We start from the raw sequence: 14,224 nt of genomic DNA on the forward strand, positions 1-14,224 counted from the left end.
ATATTAGTAATTTATTATTAAAGCATCTGATTATTATTTTTATTGACATAATAAATTCTTATTCTTTTTATATTAATATTTATGTATATATAAAAAAACATTTGATTATAATTATTGTCTTAAAAATTAATTATTTTAAGTTTTGATATATAAATAAAAAAAATCATTTATAATTGATTAATTGTATAAAAAATATTTACTAAAAAATGTGATTATTTTTTAAAAAAATGTTATATTATTTTTAAATGATAAAATTATTTTTTGTTATAATAAAACTAGTTAACTTTATGTTATATTTTTTAATCATTTAATTTTTTTATTATAACTAAAGAAAAAAAATAATAGAATTTTAATTCTAATATTAATTAATGATTATTATATATACATATATATAATTAAAGTGAATTATTTTAAACATAAATTAAATCAATTAAATAAAAATCTTCTAACAAAAAAGAGAATATAGTTAATAAATTTAGATTAAGATTTAATTAAATATTTATAATGTTTCCATTAAAATATTTATAATTTAATTCAAAAACATAACCTTGCTAAGTTTTTTTTTATATATATAATCATGATTAAACAACTATTAATTATCATAATTAACTAAAATTATTAAAACAGATTTCAAAAATTTAATAGATATGACATATGATTATTTTTATTGATTCTATATAATTATTTAAATTAATAATTATAGTTTAAATACTTTACATATTTTATTTTATTTTAAAAAAGAAAATTATTTCATATAAAAGCATTTTAGTTTTAAAACCAAAAATTTTAATTAATAGAATAAATTTTAATTAATTATTATCTATAATATATTAAATAAATATAATTTATTTATTATTCTCCTATGCTTTTATATATATATTTTTTTATAAAAAAAAATATATAAAAACATAGGAGAATAATAAAGTTTAAATTTAAATGTTATTTAATTATATTATTTTATATAATTCCGAAAGCATATCAATAATAAAATGTGAAAATAAGGTTATTATGTAAATTGCTTTATGCTCGATTTATATATGTTTAATAAATAATAAATTTTATAATTAAAAATAATTTAAAATAAATCAAGAAATTAGAATTTTTTATATAAATGAAATTAAATAAAAACATAATTTTATACTTTTTTATAATATTTTATTAAAAATAAAGAAATATAAAACATATTTTAATTAATAATAATAATAATAATAATAATAAAAATAAAATTAATATAAAAAATATAATATAAAAATATATATAATAAAATAATCATTTTATTATGGTACAAAATTAAAGTAAACAATTTTTTTTATTTTTTAACTTAAGAAATTTTAGTAAATAATATTAATTGCTTTTCTAATAAGAATAAAATATTAAAATGCGAATTGAACCATAATTAAATAAATATTTTTGCAAATTAAATAAAAGAAATATTATAAAAATTAAGTATTAAAAATTTGATATTATGTGTAAAATAATATAAAATGTTTTACAAATTATAATTAAATAATTCTGGATATAAAAATAAATAATATAAAATTAATACTTATAATATATATGTAAATACTTAATATTATTTTGTCTTTTAAAATAAAAAATTAATATTTTTAATAAAGTATAAAAATATTTAAACGTGTTTGCCATATATTAATTTAATTAAATATCATATATTTTTTTTTTAATAAATATTTTTATAATATATATTTATTGATTATAATATTATATTTATATATATACAAAATAAAAAATCAATTACTATTTTATTGCTATTAAATATAATATTTATATAAAATATTCATTATTTTATATATAGATAAATTATTGTTATCTTTTCTTATTTTAATAATTTTTTAAAATATATAAATATATTTTACATATTTAAACTAAATTTCAAAATTACTATAACTACTATTTCAAACAAATAAAATTCTTATTTTTTCAAGAGCTTTTTATCAAAAATAATTGCCACTTTTTACTATAAATACTTATATTATAATAATTTAGTATATTAAAAATAAACAAATGTAGAGTTAGGATTTATAAATTAAAATTAGTCATAAAACTTATAAAAAAGTAAAAATAATGAATATGAGCAATATTAATCATTAAAATATTATATATTTATAATGAAAAGTTATCAAAATAAGTTATATTAAATATAAAAATTATTTGTAAAATATTTAAAACTAAATCTATTTTTTTTAATTTAAAAAAAAAAATAATTCAACAAAAATTATAATATATGTATATATATAATATAAATAATTAAATATATATATATATATTTATATATATATATATATAAATAATTTTTATATTTTTTATTATTAAAGGTAAATAATAATTTAATCATATCTTAATTTAAAAATAATAATAATAATTTATTTTCGATTTTTTTTGTTTAAATTATTTAAATAATGATGTTTATAGTTTAAAACAGGATTTGAAAATCTAATTAATAATTTAAGAACTATATTTATGGAAAAAATACATATAAATAGATTTATACAAAATATGTTTCTTATTAAGAATAAAATTTAATATAATTTTAATTTTATTAAATAACTTCTTTTTAAATTAGAGAATAATATTTATGTAAAATAAATATCATTATACATAAGCTACATAAATTAGATTTAAATTAAAAACAATCAAATACATTTTTTTAAAAAAAATTAATTAAAAAAGATAAGAAATAATAAACCATAAAAAAATTAAATTTAAAATTAAGAAATTTCTTATTCTTATAAAAATTCAGATAATATTATAATAATAATACTTTTTAATCATACATAATTAGTAAGTAAAACTAAATTAAATAAATAATACTTAAAATTATATATATATATATATATTAATATATATATATATATATTAATATTTATATTTATATTTTTATATACATTTATTCTTTTTTTAATTATCAAATTAATAAGAGTATTTAAAACTATTAAAAAAAATATCTGACTTATGAATTTTCTAAACTTTTTATTAATTTTAAATATATTAATAATTATTTTGAATAAGATTAAGAAAAATTAAATTAATCAAAAATACTATTTTATAGTAGCAATATATAAAAAACAAATTTAAATAATTAATATTCATTTTTAAAAATAAAATTGATTTTGTAGATTAACTTAAGTCATTTTTAATAGAATTTAGTTTAGAAAAAATAAATTATACAGGTATAATAATTAATTAAATTAAATAATAGTAAAATATTGGAAAATACATAAAAGTATTTAGTAAAGAATATAAATTATTTGACTAGAAATTTTTTTTTAAATTGTAAAAGACATCTTAAATTACAAGTTGTACTCATAATTTAAATTTTTTAGTTAAATAATAAATAATAATTAATTTTATATCAATACTTTAATAATCAATAATTGTTTAAATTAAGAAATAACTTACAATTTAATATTTTAAAAAAATCTTATTTTAAGAATAAATAAATTTTAATGAATAAATTTTAATATAATATAATTTTAATTAATTCATTTGAAAAATAAAATCTTACACTTATAATTAAAAATATTTATTATACGCAATAGTCTTTAATAATATTTAAAAAATAAATAGAATATAATTATGAAAATATATAATAAATTAAGAATATGATGATATAAAAATATATATTTATATTTTATTAATATATATTGAATTAATTATATATATTATTTTTTTTTATTTTTTCTATGATAAATGCATTATATTTTACTCTTAAATAAATTAAAATAAATTTTATAATTTAAAAAATTAATTTTAATTAAATAACTTTTATTGTTTAAAACATAAATTAGAATAATTATAATATTATATTAATTTACAAATATTTAATTATATAAATAGGATAAAAATTATATTAACTAATCTTTCATAATCAACTTATAATTTATAAAATTAATTTTATTTATTAAATATAATTAATTATAAGAGATTTTCGTTGTTAATTTAATTTAATTATTTTTATATAATTTTATAAATTGGACATTATTAAAGTTAATTTTTTCTAAAAAAAAAAAAAATAATAATTATTATATTTTTTTTTATTTTTTTTATTATTTGCGCGCGCTATATAAAAAAAGTTAAAAAAAATATGTTCAAATAGTTACTCACATATATATTTATACTTTAATATAAAAAAATAAAACAAAGTGGAAATAAGATATATAATATATATTTTTTCTTGATAAAAAATAAAGGAAGAAAAAAATTAATAATAATAAAATTAAGGAAAGAATTTTAAAAATTAAGTCATAAAAAAAATGAGAAATAACAATAATATTAATAATAATAACAATAATAATAATACTAATAATCACAATGATGAAAATGATAAAATTATTGATAGAAAATGTATTCAATAATAATATTTAAAATAAATATCAACTGAAATCGATAAACAAGATTAAAAAGAAGAATAAAAATAGCAACAATAAAAATAAGTAAAAAAATATAATTAAACTTAAATATTTTTTTAAAAAAATAGAATTAAAATGAGGAATTAGAACAAAAATTTTAATTACTTTTATCAAAAGCCGAATAATATGCTAGCTTTTTAGTTTCACGTCATGACTTAAAAAAAGAAAGTAAATAAATAAAATGTTAAAAAAAGAGGCCATTATCTAGAGGAAAAATCCGAAGAAGAACAATTATTAAATGAAGAAATAGACGAAAATAATGACAATGTTCCTACAATATTATAATCCTAGCCAAAAATTCTAAAAAATGAAAAACTCAAAGATTATCAAATGATAGGTTTAAATTGGCTTGTAAGCTTATACAGAAACTGGGCTTAATGGTATTTTAGCAGATGATATGGGTTTAGGAAAGACAATATAAACAATAGCTTTAATTGGTTTTTTAAAAGAATATAAAAAGATAACAGGTATAAAAATAAATAATATATTTAATTTATATATATCTATATATTTTTAATTAAAAGAATTATAAAAATAAATTTTAAATATTTAAATAAAAAGGTCCTCATTTAATAATAGCACCTAAAAGTACATTAGGAAATTGGGTAAATGAATTTTCTAAATGGATGCCTTGTTGTAAGTTGTGAAATTAATAGCGACAAAGGAAGAAAGAAGTGATATATTAGAAAATTATATAAACTAAGAAAATTTTGATGTGTGTATAACTAGTTTTGAAGGCGCAAAAATATGCCAAAAAAACTTAAAAAAAATAAACTTTTAATATATTATTATTGATGAAGCTCATAAAATAAAAAATGAAGAAAGTTAGCTTTCACTTATTATCCGTATTTTTAAAACTAATTATAAAATTCTTCTTACTGGTACACCTTTATAAAATAATCTTCATGAGTTATGGAGTTTATTAAATTTCCTTTTACCTGATTTATTTAATCAAAGTGAAATTTTCGATGAATGGTTTAGTGCAAGCAATTGTAATTATTTATAATAAAATAAAATATATATGCATATATATTTTTATTTTTTCTGTGATGTTTTTTTAAAAACTCAATCAAAATAAAAAAAAGCTAAATTTTCCATATTTTTTATTCTTTTTTTATTGTTGATTTTGTTTTTTGTTTTTAACAAAAAAAAACTATTACAGAAAAAATAAATATATATATATCTAAATTTTATATATAAAAAAACAAAACAAAAATAAAAAAAAGTAAGTGGGAAAAACAATGAAAATGATTAAAAAAATTTACAAATGATATCTTAATTACATAAAATATTAAAGCCTTTTATGATGAGAAGAACAAAAGGAGAAGTAATGAAAACTCTTCCTCCGAAAAAAGAAATGCATTTATATGTAGGATTAACTGAATTATAATTAAATATGTACAAGAATTTACTTTCTTAGAAAAAAACAATAACAGATTCTCCTGACGATAAAAAAATGTATCTAAACACTCTTATGTAATTGAGAAAAGTTTGTAATCATCCTTATTTATTTGAGGGTGTAGAAGAAGAAGGATTACCTACTTTAGGAGAACATTTAATCACTAGTTGTGGTAAAATGATGGTTTTAGATAAATTGTTAATGAAGTTAAGAAATGGGAAACATTAGGTCCTTATTTTTTCACAAATGACTATGATATTGGATATTTTGGAAGATTACTGTAATTTTAGATAGTTTAATTATTGTAGAATTGATGGAAATACAGATATGAGTGATAGAGACGCTTAAATAAGTGAATTTACATCCGAAAATTCCACTAAGTTCGTATTTTTGTTAAGTACAAGAGCAGGAGGACTCGGTATTAATTTAGCTACGGCAGATACAGTCATTTTATATGATTCAGATTGGAATCCTTAGATGGATTTATAGGCAATGGATAGAGCACATCGTATTGGTTAAAAAAGTATTGTAAATGTATATAGGCTTATTACAGAAAGTACAGTTGAAGAGAAAATTATTGAAAGATAAACAATTAAATTAAAATGGGATTCTCTTATTATTTAATAGGGAAGATTAGCATAGAAAAATAGGGTTTTTACAAAAGAAGAAATTAAAGACATTATTCAATTTGGGGCTTCTGCAATTTTTAAGGCTAAAGAAGGAACTTATACAGATGAAGATATCGATATTTTATTGTAAAGGGGAGAGGAAAAAACTAAGGATTATAATAAAAGTATTGATAATAAATTTAATTAGACTAATGAAAAAATAGGATAGCTTTCTTTAAGTTCAATTAATATTTATGATTTTCTTTAAAAAATGGATGATTAAAAATACAAATAGTAAGATAAAGAAGCTTTGGATGAATAAATGGCGAAGGAATTAGCTAATGATTAGAGAAGTACTAGAAGGGAAAAGAAAATTAATTATAATATCAATGCCTAGTTTAATAACATGATGTCTACAGCACCTTTACCGAAAGCTGCGAAGATTATTAAATTGCCGGAACATTAACTGTTTTTGGAAAGAGAAAGATTATAAGAGCTATTATAAAAAGAAGAAGATTATAAATGCTTAAGCTTTAGGGCTAGAAAAGGAGACGATGGGCTAGAGGAAAATGGGCTTACGGTAAGTGAAAATGAGGAGAAAAATAGATTCTAAAACACAGGATTTCCCATTTGGCTTAAATAAGAATTTCATTCCTTTTTATAAGGATGCGAAAGGTTTGGAAGGGAATCATATTAGGAAATTTCAGATGTATTTATATATATATATATATATATATATATATATATATATATATATATATATATATATGTTTTTTATTTTTTATAATATTTTATTTATTTTATAAAGCATATTAAAACTAAAAGTCCTGAAGAAGTTAAAGAGTACAGTAAAGCTTTTTGGGAAAGAGTTGATAGTTTAAGTGAAAAAGAAAGATTTGTTAAAAATATTGAAAGAGGAGAATAATTAATAAAATAGAAACATTTAATGACAAAATTAGTATATATAATATATTTATGAATATTTTTTATTTTATTTTTTTAAAAATTAGCTTTAAGAAAGATGTTCTATGTATTTAAATGTTCGTGAAGAATTTTAATTTAATCCATTAATTTACAATAAGTCAAAATCTAAATTTTATACTACAGAAATGATAAATTTTTAATTGTAGCAAGTTATGAATATGGATGTTCAAATTGGTAGAAAATAATAAAAGAAATAAAAACTAATACTTTGTTTTATTTGATCATTTTTTCAAAAGTAGAAGTGAATATGAACTAAATAAAAGACTATAAAGTTTATTAAAAGTAATAGAAAAAGAATAGGAAAAAATTAAAAGTGATGAGAAAATAGTTAATACTTAATAGAATTAAAAAAAAAATACATTTTAAAGATAAGATACTAATAATAGCAATAATAATAACAATAATAATAACAATAACAATAATAATAATAATAATAATAACTGCAATAATAATAATAATAACAATAATAATAACAATAATAATAATAATAACAATAATAATTTTGTTAAAACTCCACAAAAATTTAAATAAAATACATTACTTAATTATACAAATAAAACTAAAGAAACTATTGTTATTGAAGATGATGATGAAGAAAATATATAAAATAATAATCAAAATAATTAATAAAAATATGATCCTAGTAATAAATAAAGTTTAAATAGTAAAAGAAATAGTGATAAAAAAGTATTATAAGAAGATAAAGTATTAAAGAAAATTAAATAAGATTGAGAATTTGATTTTACTTTAGCAAAAATAAATAATATTTATATATATGTATTTGACTTCATAAAAAAAAAAAAAAAAAAATATCTTTTTAATTTTTTATATATATATTTTTTTTTTTGTAAAAAATAAAATAATATTTAATAATAATAAAAAAATTCAAGTTTTATTTATATCATAAAAACGAAATAATAAGATATTTTTATATAAATTTTCCTTAATAATAAATTTCTTCTAAAAATATATATAATTTTATAAAGGAAAAATATAAATAATCATTAAGTAAATGAAGAAGATCTTTCCCTACTTCTAAATTATTTTTTTTCACAATTTTTAGATCTAGATCTATGTCTTTTTTATTTTTAAGGAGATTCTAAATCACAAACTTCTAACAAATGTGATGATTTTTCTTTATCTGCTACTTTTACATGAATATCATTTCCTTCAAATTTAATTTTATGAGTAGTTGTTTTTAAATGGGCGCTTCTTAATTCATCTTAGTTTTCAAAAATTATATATGCGAAGTTTTTCTATCGACCAGTTTTTTTATCGAAGGGAATTTTAACCTATTTTACTTTAGCATATTGGCTAAAATACTTTTTTAGTTTAGTCTAAGAAGTATTATTCGGTAAATTACTGACAAAAAGGGTATCGTTAATAGAAAATCCAAGAAGTTTTTACAGTTCTTCATCAGGAATATTTTTTTGGTTCACTTTTCGTAATTATTATATATCTTTTTGGAGTTAAATTTTTCTTCTTTAAAGCTCTTTATTAGCTTCTGAGTAATCAATGAAAATTTCATAAGTACGCGTACTTAAAGCAAATTTTAATTAATCTCCATTTTATAATTATTTATCATGTAAACTTTCTATTATTTCACTGTTAAGAAAAGTACCACTATAAAAGATAAAAATAAACAATTAGAATAAAAATATAAATAATAAGTAATAATATATATATATATATATATATATATATATATATATATATATTTATATATATATATATTTATATACATACCTTTTTGAATCCATATCTATAATTAATATTTTTTATGTCTCTTAACATACAAAACAGGCATGTAAACGAGAAACTGTCGGATGTGTTAATAAAACATTACATGTTTTATATTATCCTAAATAATAATAACTTCTGCTTTTTAAAATAATAGTTTCTATTTATTATCCGTTTTTGGATACTTTTAAGGTTATAATAGGTAGTAATTTTACGTCTTGTTCTATTCGGAATTTAGTAAGCATCCATTTTTTCATATCTTGGTTTTCAGATATGTCTTTACGGATTGTTTCGAGGAGAATTCCTGCGTTATTATAACCTCTTCCTTTGCATACTCCCCAAAACATATCACTTGGAGTCTCATTTTCGTATGAATATATTAATTATCTATCTGATATATATTTTTTTTTTTTTTTTATTTTTATTTTATACTTTTCTTCTGTTAATCTTAAACGCTCACGCAATTCTTTAGAACGTCTAAATTTATCACGCAATAATATTTCCATTATTTTTAAACGCTTTTCTCCCCAGTCTTAAGGATCTTCGATTTCTTAAGCAATTTCCCATAATTCTTCAGGTGAATCTATTTATGATATTTATAATCGGATTTATTAGTTAGTTGATCGGGAAGCCTAAAAAGCGGCACTTACTGAAGGATATAAAATATTTTCGTATAAAACCCATGATGGGTATTCGTTACTTAAAAAACTAAAATAGTCTTCGAATTTATCTATTCGGTCTTTTTTTAGTAAGTAATGTGGCATCATTTATTACATTTTTTGTTTTAATTAAATATTTTTATATTTATGTATTATTTACTATATTTTTTTCTTTTTATTTGTTTTATTAATATTTTTATGATTTTTTTCCTAGACAACTTTTTTTTTTTTAAATTGTTTATTTTTTATTTATGCTTTTTATTTTATATAAAAATAATTTAATATAATAAAAAAAAAAATTATGTTTTTAAAAATAAAAATGTTTCTCCTTAATTATTAAAAAATTTTAATATAATATATTTATTAAATATTTATAGACGTAGAAATAAATTATTATTTTTATTATAATATTAAAAATTATTTTATTTAATTATTAAAATTATAAAATTTTTTTCTAAAAACAAATAGTAAATGATCATTAAAAATATAAATTCAATACTTCTATAATTAAGTTTTAGATGTTTTGAATATAATTTTCATATTTTTTTAATTTTTTTTTTCATAGTTTAAGCTTAAGTTTAGTTTTCTTAAAAATTTAAAGAATTTTTATTTATTTTTATTATTTAAAACTCTTATTTTTAATTTTAATTTTTTAAATAATTTTAAATAATAATATAAGTATTCTAGAAATTATTATTATATATAGATCATATAGATTTAAATAAATAAAAAAATATGTATATTTATTGTATATATATTTAAATATAAAACAAAGAACAATAAAGTTAAAAATAAATATATTTTCTATATTAATAAAAAATATAATTTACTTTATACTCTTTATATTTATATAGTATAAAAAAAAAGCATTTATATTAATAAAAATAATATTGCTAATTATATATAAATAAATAATTAAAAAAATTAAAAAAAAAAAAAAAAATGGCATTAAAAAGAATTTAAAAAGTAATAATTTAAAAATAATCAAAACCATATTTTATTATTTTTCTTATAAAAATATATAAAGGAATTATAAGATTTAAGCAGAGAACCACCAAGTAATTGTTCTGCAGGCCCAGTAGAAGGTTAGAAAGATGCATTCTAATGGCAAGCAACAATAATGGGACCTGTAAAATATTAAATTATATAAACAAAATAAATAATTTTTTATTAATTATTTTACTTTAGGAAGATTCACCTTATTCTGGAGGTGTATTCTTTTTGAATATACATTTCCCAACTGATTATCCATTTAAACCACCAAAAGTTACTTTTACAACAAGAATATATCATCCTAATATAAGTAAATAATTATTATTTTTGTAATAATAATAATATTAAATCAATAATATAGACTAAAATGGATCTATTTGTTTAGATATTCTTAAAGATTAGTGGTCTCCTGCTCTTACTATATCTAAAGGTATTTTATTTTTTTAAAAATAATAAAAGTGAATATTTTATTAATTTTAGTTTTACTTTCAATTAGTTCTCTATTAAATGATCCTAACCCTGATGATCCTTTAGTTCCTGAAATCGCATAATTGTATAAAACTGATAAATAAAGATATGAAGCAAATGCAAGAGAGTGGACAAGAAAATATGCAATGTGATTTTTTTATTTATTTTTTGGAAGATGAATGAAAATATTATATATGATAACTTTGTTTTATTTGCTTTTTTAAAGTAGTTAAATCTATATTTAAAAAATATAATAAGAATATTTCTTTCTTTCTTTCTTTCTTTTTTTTTTTTTAATAAAATTTTCCATTTTTTTTTTTCCCTTAATTGTTATATATTTTAGTTTTATTCTTTTTTTTTTATATTAATATTTTATTTTACTTAATAATAATTAAAATGTAAAAATTTTGTTGAACACACTAAAATTTTATAGAATTTATTAGGTTATATTAGATTAATTTAAATGTTAAATATTAAAAAATAATATTTAAATATATATATTGATAAAATAATTAATTTTTCAAGGATATTAATAAAAAATATTAATATGAATATATTATTTAAATTTTATTTTAAGAAATTATTTTATAAATAATAATATTAAATTTTTTTATTAGTTTTTATTTATTTTATAATAAATTCTAAAATTGAAAAAAAATAAAAAATTATTTTTATTAAAAAAAAATAAAATAAAAAATAGTTTCATTGTCAAGTTTTATAATATTATAAATATTGTTGTTTCTAGCAATATTTACTAAAAAAATCTAAATTTATCATATGAATATTTTTTAATATATTTACCATATTAATACTTACTTTAAATTAAAAAAATGCTAATATAATATAAAATAAAATAATTTTTTAAAATAAATAAAAAATACTAACATATAACTAAAATTAATGAAAATTTCACATTCTAAAACCGCCGAACTTAGTATTTTCTTCTTTTCTATAAGCTAAAGATGTTAATAAACTTAACCCTAAAATTTCTCTACTTTTCTAAGGCAAAATAACTCCATCATCCCACAATCTAGCACTAGAATGATAAATACTAGCTTATTTATTATATTTATGTACTAATTCCTACTTCATTTTTTCCAAATTATGATTGTCTACCTTAACTTATTTAAGTTTAGCTTTTTCAATATCTATCATAACACCAGCTGCCTGTATATATAAATACATATATATATATATATATATATATATATATATATATTTATATATAATATATTTTATATATATATATTTAAAATATATTTATATATACTTACTTATTCACCTCCCATAACCGATATTTTTGAAGCTGGCCAACTAAATAAGAAATTCGGATTAAAAGCTCTACCACACATTCCATAATTTCCAGCGCCATAAGAAGATCCGAAAATCAAAGTAAGTTTGGGTACTTTTGTTGTGGAAACTGCATTTACCATTTTGGCTCCATGTTTTGCTATACCTTCACTTTCATATTTACTACCTACCATAAATCCTGTAATATTTTATAAAAAAATCAATGGAATATTCCTTTGACTGCATAAATCAATAAAATGTGCTCCTTTAAGTGCACTTTCTGAAAAAAGAACACCATTATTAGCTATAACACCCACTTCTTGTCCATATAATTTGCCAAATCCAGTCACTAGAGTATTTCCGTATTCTTTCTTAAATTCCAAAAATCTTGATCCGTCTAAAATCCTGGCAATTACATTTCTTGAATCTACACTTTTTTTCTAATCTGGACTTATTACTGCATTCAACTCATAAGGATCATATATAGGTTCTTATATATTTTTAAAATTAAAAGCACTTTTAGGCACTTTGACATTCTTTAAAATTGATCTACCTATTTATAAGGCTTCGACCTCATCATTTGCGTAATGATCAGTTAGACCAGAAATTTTGCAATGCACATCGGCACCACCAAGGTCTTCAGCAGTGACTATTTCGCCTGTAGCAGCTTTTACTAAAGGAGGTCCTCCTAAAAATACTGTTCCATTACCTTTCACTATTACATTTTCATCTGACATGGCAGGTACATATGCACCTCCGGCAGTACATGAACCTAAAACAAGGGAAATCTTATTTTAAACAAAAATAAAATATATTTTTTTTATGTTACTTAAGGTATTCCTTTAGCTGACATATTAGCCTAATTAAAGAAAATTCTTCCAAAATGATTTTTATCAGGAAAAACGTCATCTTATCTAGGCAAATTAGCACCTCCACTATCCACTAAATAAACGCATGGAAGATAATTCTATTCTGCAATTTCTTAAGCTCTGATATGCTTTTTTACTGTAATTGGATAATATGAACCTCCTTTTACGGTTGGATCGTTTGCTACTATCATACAAAATTTATTCTATATTAAACCTATGCCGGTTATTATTCCACCAGATGGAACTTCTTCTTTTTCGTATAATTCGAAACCGGCTAATTGGGAGAGCTCAAGAAAAGGACTACCTGGGTCAAGTAGTTTAGATATTCTTTCACGGGCAGATAGTTTTTTGCGTTCTTTTAATTTATCGTGGGCGGTCTTTGGACCTCCTTTGAGAATTTTCTGAATTGTAAAGTCAAATTCTTGGTTTATTTTTTCTATTTGGGATATGTTTTATTTATAGATTTCAGAGTCTTTATCTAAATCAGCTTAGAGGATAGGGTATTCGTAAAAGGACTTAGTTGGTTATTGTTGCTGGAGATTGGAAATATTTTAGATTTGTTTTTGGGAAAATATAGTAAATATTTATTTTGCTTTTTTTAGGTTTAAAATCATTTTTATTTTATTGGATGTGATTGATTATAGGATTTTAAGGTAAATATATTTTTAAATATATTTTTTTTTTTTAGAGTAGTTTTCTTTTATTTATTTTTTCTAAAAAATAAAATAGTTCAAATGCGTAAATTGTATCTTAGTATATAAATTTTTAATATATTTTTTACATAAGA

General features: G+C 17.8%; 5 protein-coding genes across 5 annotated transcripts, besides 20 other annotated features; 3 read left to right on the plus strand and 2 right to left on the minus strand. All coding sequences in view use genetic code 6, as the record gives it.

Annotated features, from left to right (window-relative positions):
• Positions 1 to 1,191: 1,191 nt before the first annotated feature.
• Positions 1,192 to 1,270: a microsatellite.
• Positions 1,196 to 1,270: a microsatellite.
• Positions 1,223 to 1,268: a microsatellite.
• A 964-nt stretch (positions 1,271 to 2,234) lies between the features above and the next one.
• Positions 2,235 to 2,304: a microsatellite.
• A 532-nt stretch (positions 2,305 to 2,836) lies between these two features.
• Positions 2,837 to 2,893: a microsatellite.
• Positions 2,838 to 2,893: a microsatellite.
• Positions 2,839 to 2,909: a microsatellite.
• A 540-nt stretch (positions 2,910 to 3,449) lies between these two features.
• Positions 3,450 to 3,496: a microsatellite.
• A 541-nt stretch (positions 3,497 to 4,037) lies between these two features.
• Positions 4,038 to 4,070: a microsatellite.
• Positions 4,071 to 4,277: 207 nt separating this feature from the next.
• Positions 4,278 to 4,325: a microsatellite.
• Positions 4,315 to 4,894, plus strand: IMG5_122650 (snf2 family n-terminal domain protein; the record flags this gene model as incomplete). The annotated part of the gene is made up of 1 exon (XM_004032371.1): positions 4,315 to 4,894. A coding segment is annotated over one exon (507 nt), but the record flags the coding sequence as incomplete, so codon positions are not given.
• A 155-nt stretch (positions 4,895 to 5,049) lies between these two features.
• On the plus strand, positions 5,050 to 8,150 carry IMG5_122660 (snf2 family DNA-dependent ATPase, putative; the record flags this gene model as incomplete). The annotated part of the gene is made up of 5 exons (XM_004032372.1): positions 5,050 to 5,419; positions 5,654 to 7,143; positions 7,243 to 7,392; positions 7,445 to 7,592; positions 7,984 to 8,150. 5 exons carry the CDS (start codon positions 5,050 to 5,052, stop codon positions 8,148 to 8,150), a joined length of 2,325 nt encoding a protein of 774 aa, XP_004032420.1.
• Positions 7,149 to 7,203: a microsatellite.
• Positions 7,796 to 7,919: a microsatellite.
• Positions 7,806 to 7,919: a microsatellite.
• Positions 8,103 to 8,137: a microsatellite.
• Positions 8,151 to 8,296: 146 nt separating the features above from the next.
• IMG5_122670 (hypothetical protein) lies at positions 8,297 to 9,934 on the minus strand (the record flags this gene model as incomplete). Its single annotated transcript, XM_004032373.1, has 2 exons — positions 8,297 to 9,041; positions 9,165 to 9,934. 2 exons carry the CDS (start codon positions 9,932 to 9,934, stop codon positions 8,420 to 8,422), a joined length of 1,392 nt encoding a protein of 463 aa, XP_004032421.1. The 3' UTR covers positions 8,297 to 8,419.
• Positions 9,095 to 9,159: a microsatellite.
• A 270-nt stretch (positions 9,935 to 10,204) lies between the features above and the next one.
• Positions 10,205 to 10,271: a microsatellite.
• Positions 10,210 to 10,260: a microsatellite.
• A 488-nt stretch (positions 10,272 to 10,759) lies between the features above and the next one.
• Positions 10,760 to 11,554, plus strand: IMG5_122680 (ubiquitin-conjugating enzyme e2-16 kda, putative; the record flags this gene model as incomplete). Its single annotated transcript, XM_004032374.1, has 5 exons — positions 10,760 to 10,783; positions 10,845 to 10,946; positions 11,006 to 11,120; positions 11,172 to 11,240; positions 11,291 to 11,554. The coding sequence occupies 5 exons, from the start codon at positions 10,760 to 10,762 to the stop codon at positions 11,428 to 11,430; spliced, it is 450 nt and encodes a 149-aa protein (XP_004032422.1). The 3' UTR covers positions 11,431 to 11,554.
• Positions 10,774 to 10,802: a microsatellite.
• Positions 11,555 to 12,187: 633 nt separating the features above from the next.
• Positions 12,188 to 14,051, minus strand: IMG5_122690 (propionyl- carboxylase beta chain, putative; the record flags this gene model as incomplete). The annotated part of the gene is made up of 3 exons (XM_004032375.1): positions 12,188 to 12,445; positions 12,553 to 13,356; positions 13,398 to 14,051. The coding sequence occupies 3 exons, from the start codon at positions 14,049 to 14,051 to the stop codon at positions 12,188 to 12,190; spliced, it is 1,716 nt and encodes a 571-aa protein (XP_004032423.1).
• Positions 12,449 to 12,547: a microsatellite.
• A 40-nt stretch (positions 14,052 to 14,091) lies between the features above and the next one.
• Positions 14,092 to 14,116: a microsatellite.
• The last annotated feature ends 108 nt before the right edge of the window (positions 14,117 to 14,224 follow it).

The sequence above is a fragment of the Ichthyophthirius multifiliis genome, assembly GCF_000220395.1.
Source record: "Ichthyophthirius multifiliis unplaced genomic scaffold scaff_1120509250975, whole genome shotgun sequence".
In the NCBI taxonomy this organism is placed as follows: domain Eukaryota; phylum Ciliophora; class Oligohymenophorea; order Hymenostomatida; genus Ichthyophthirius; species Ichthyophthirius multifiliis.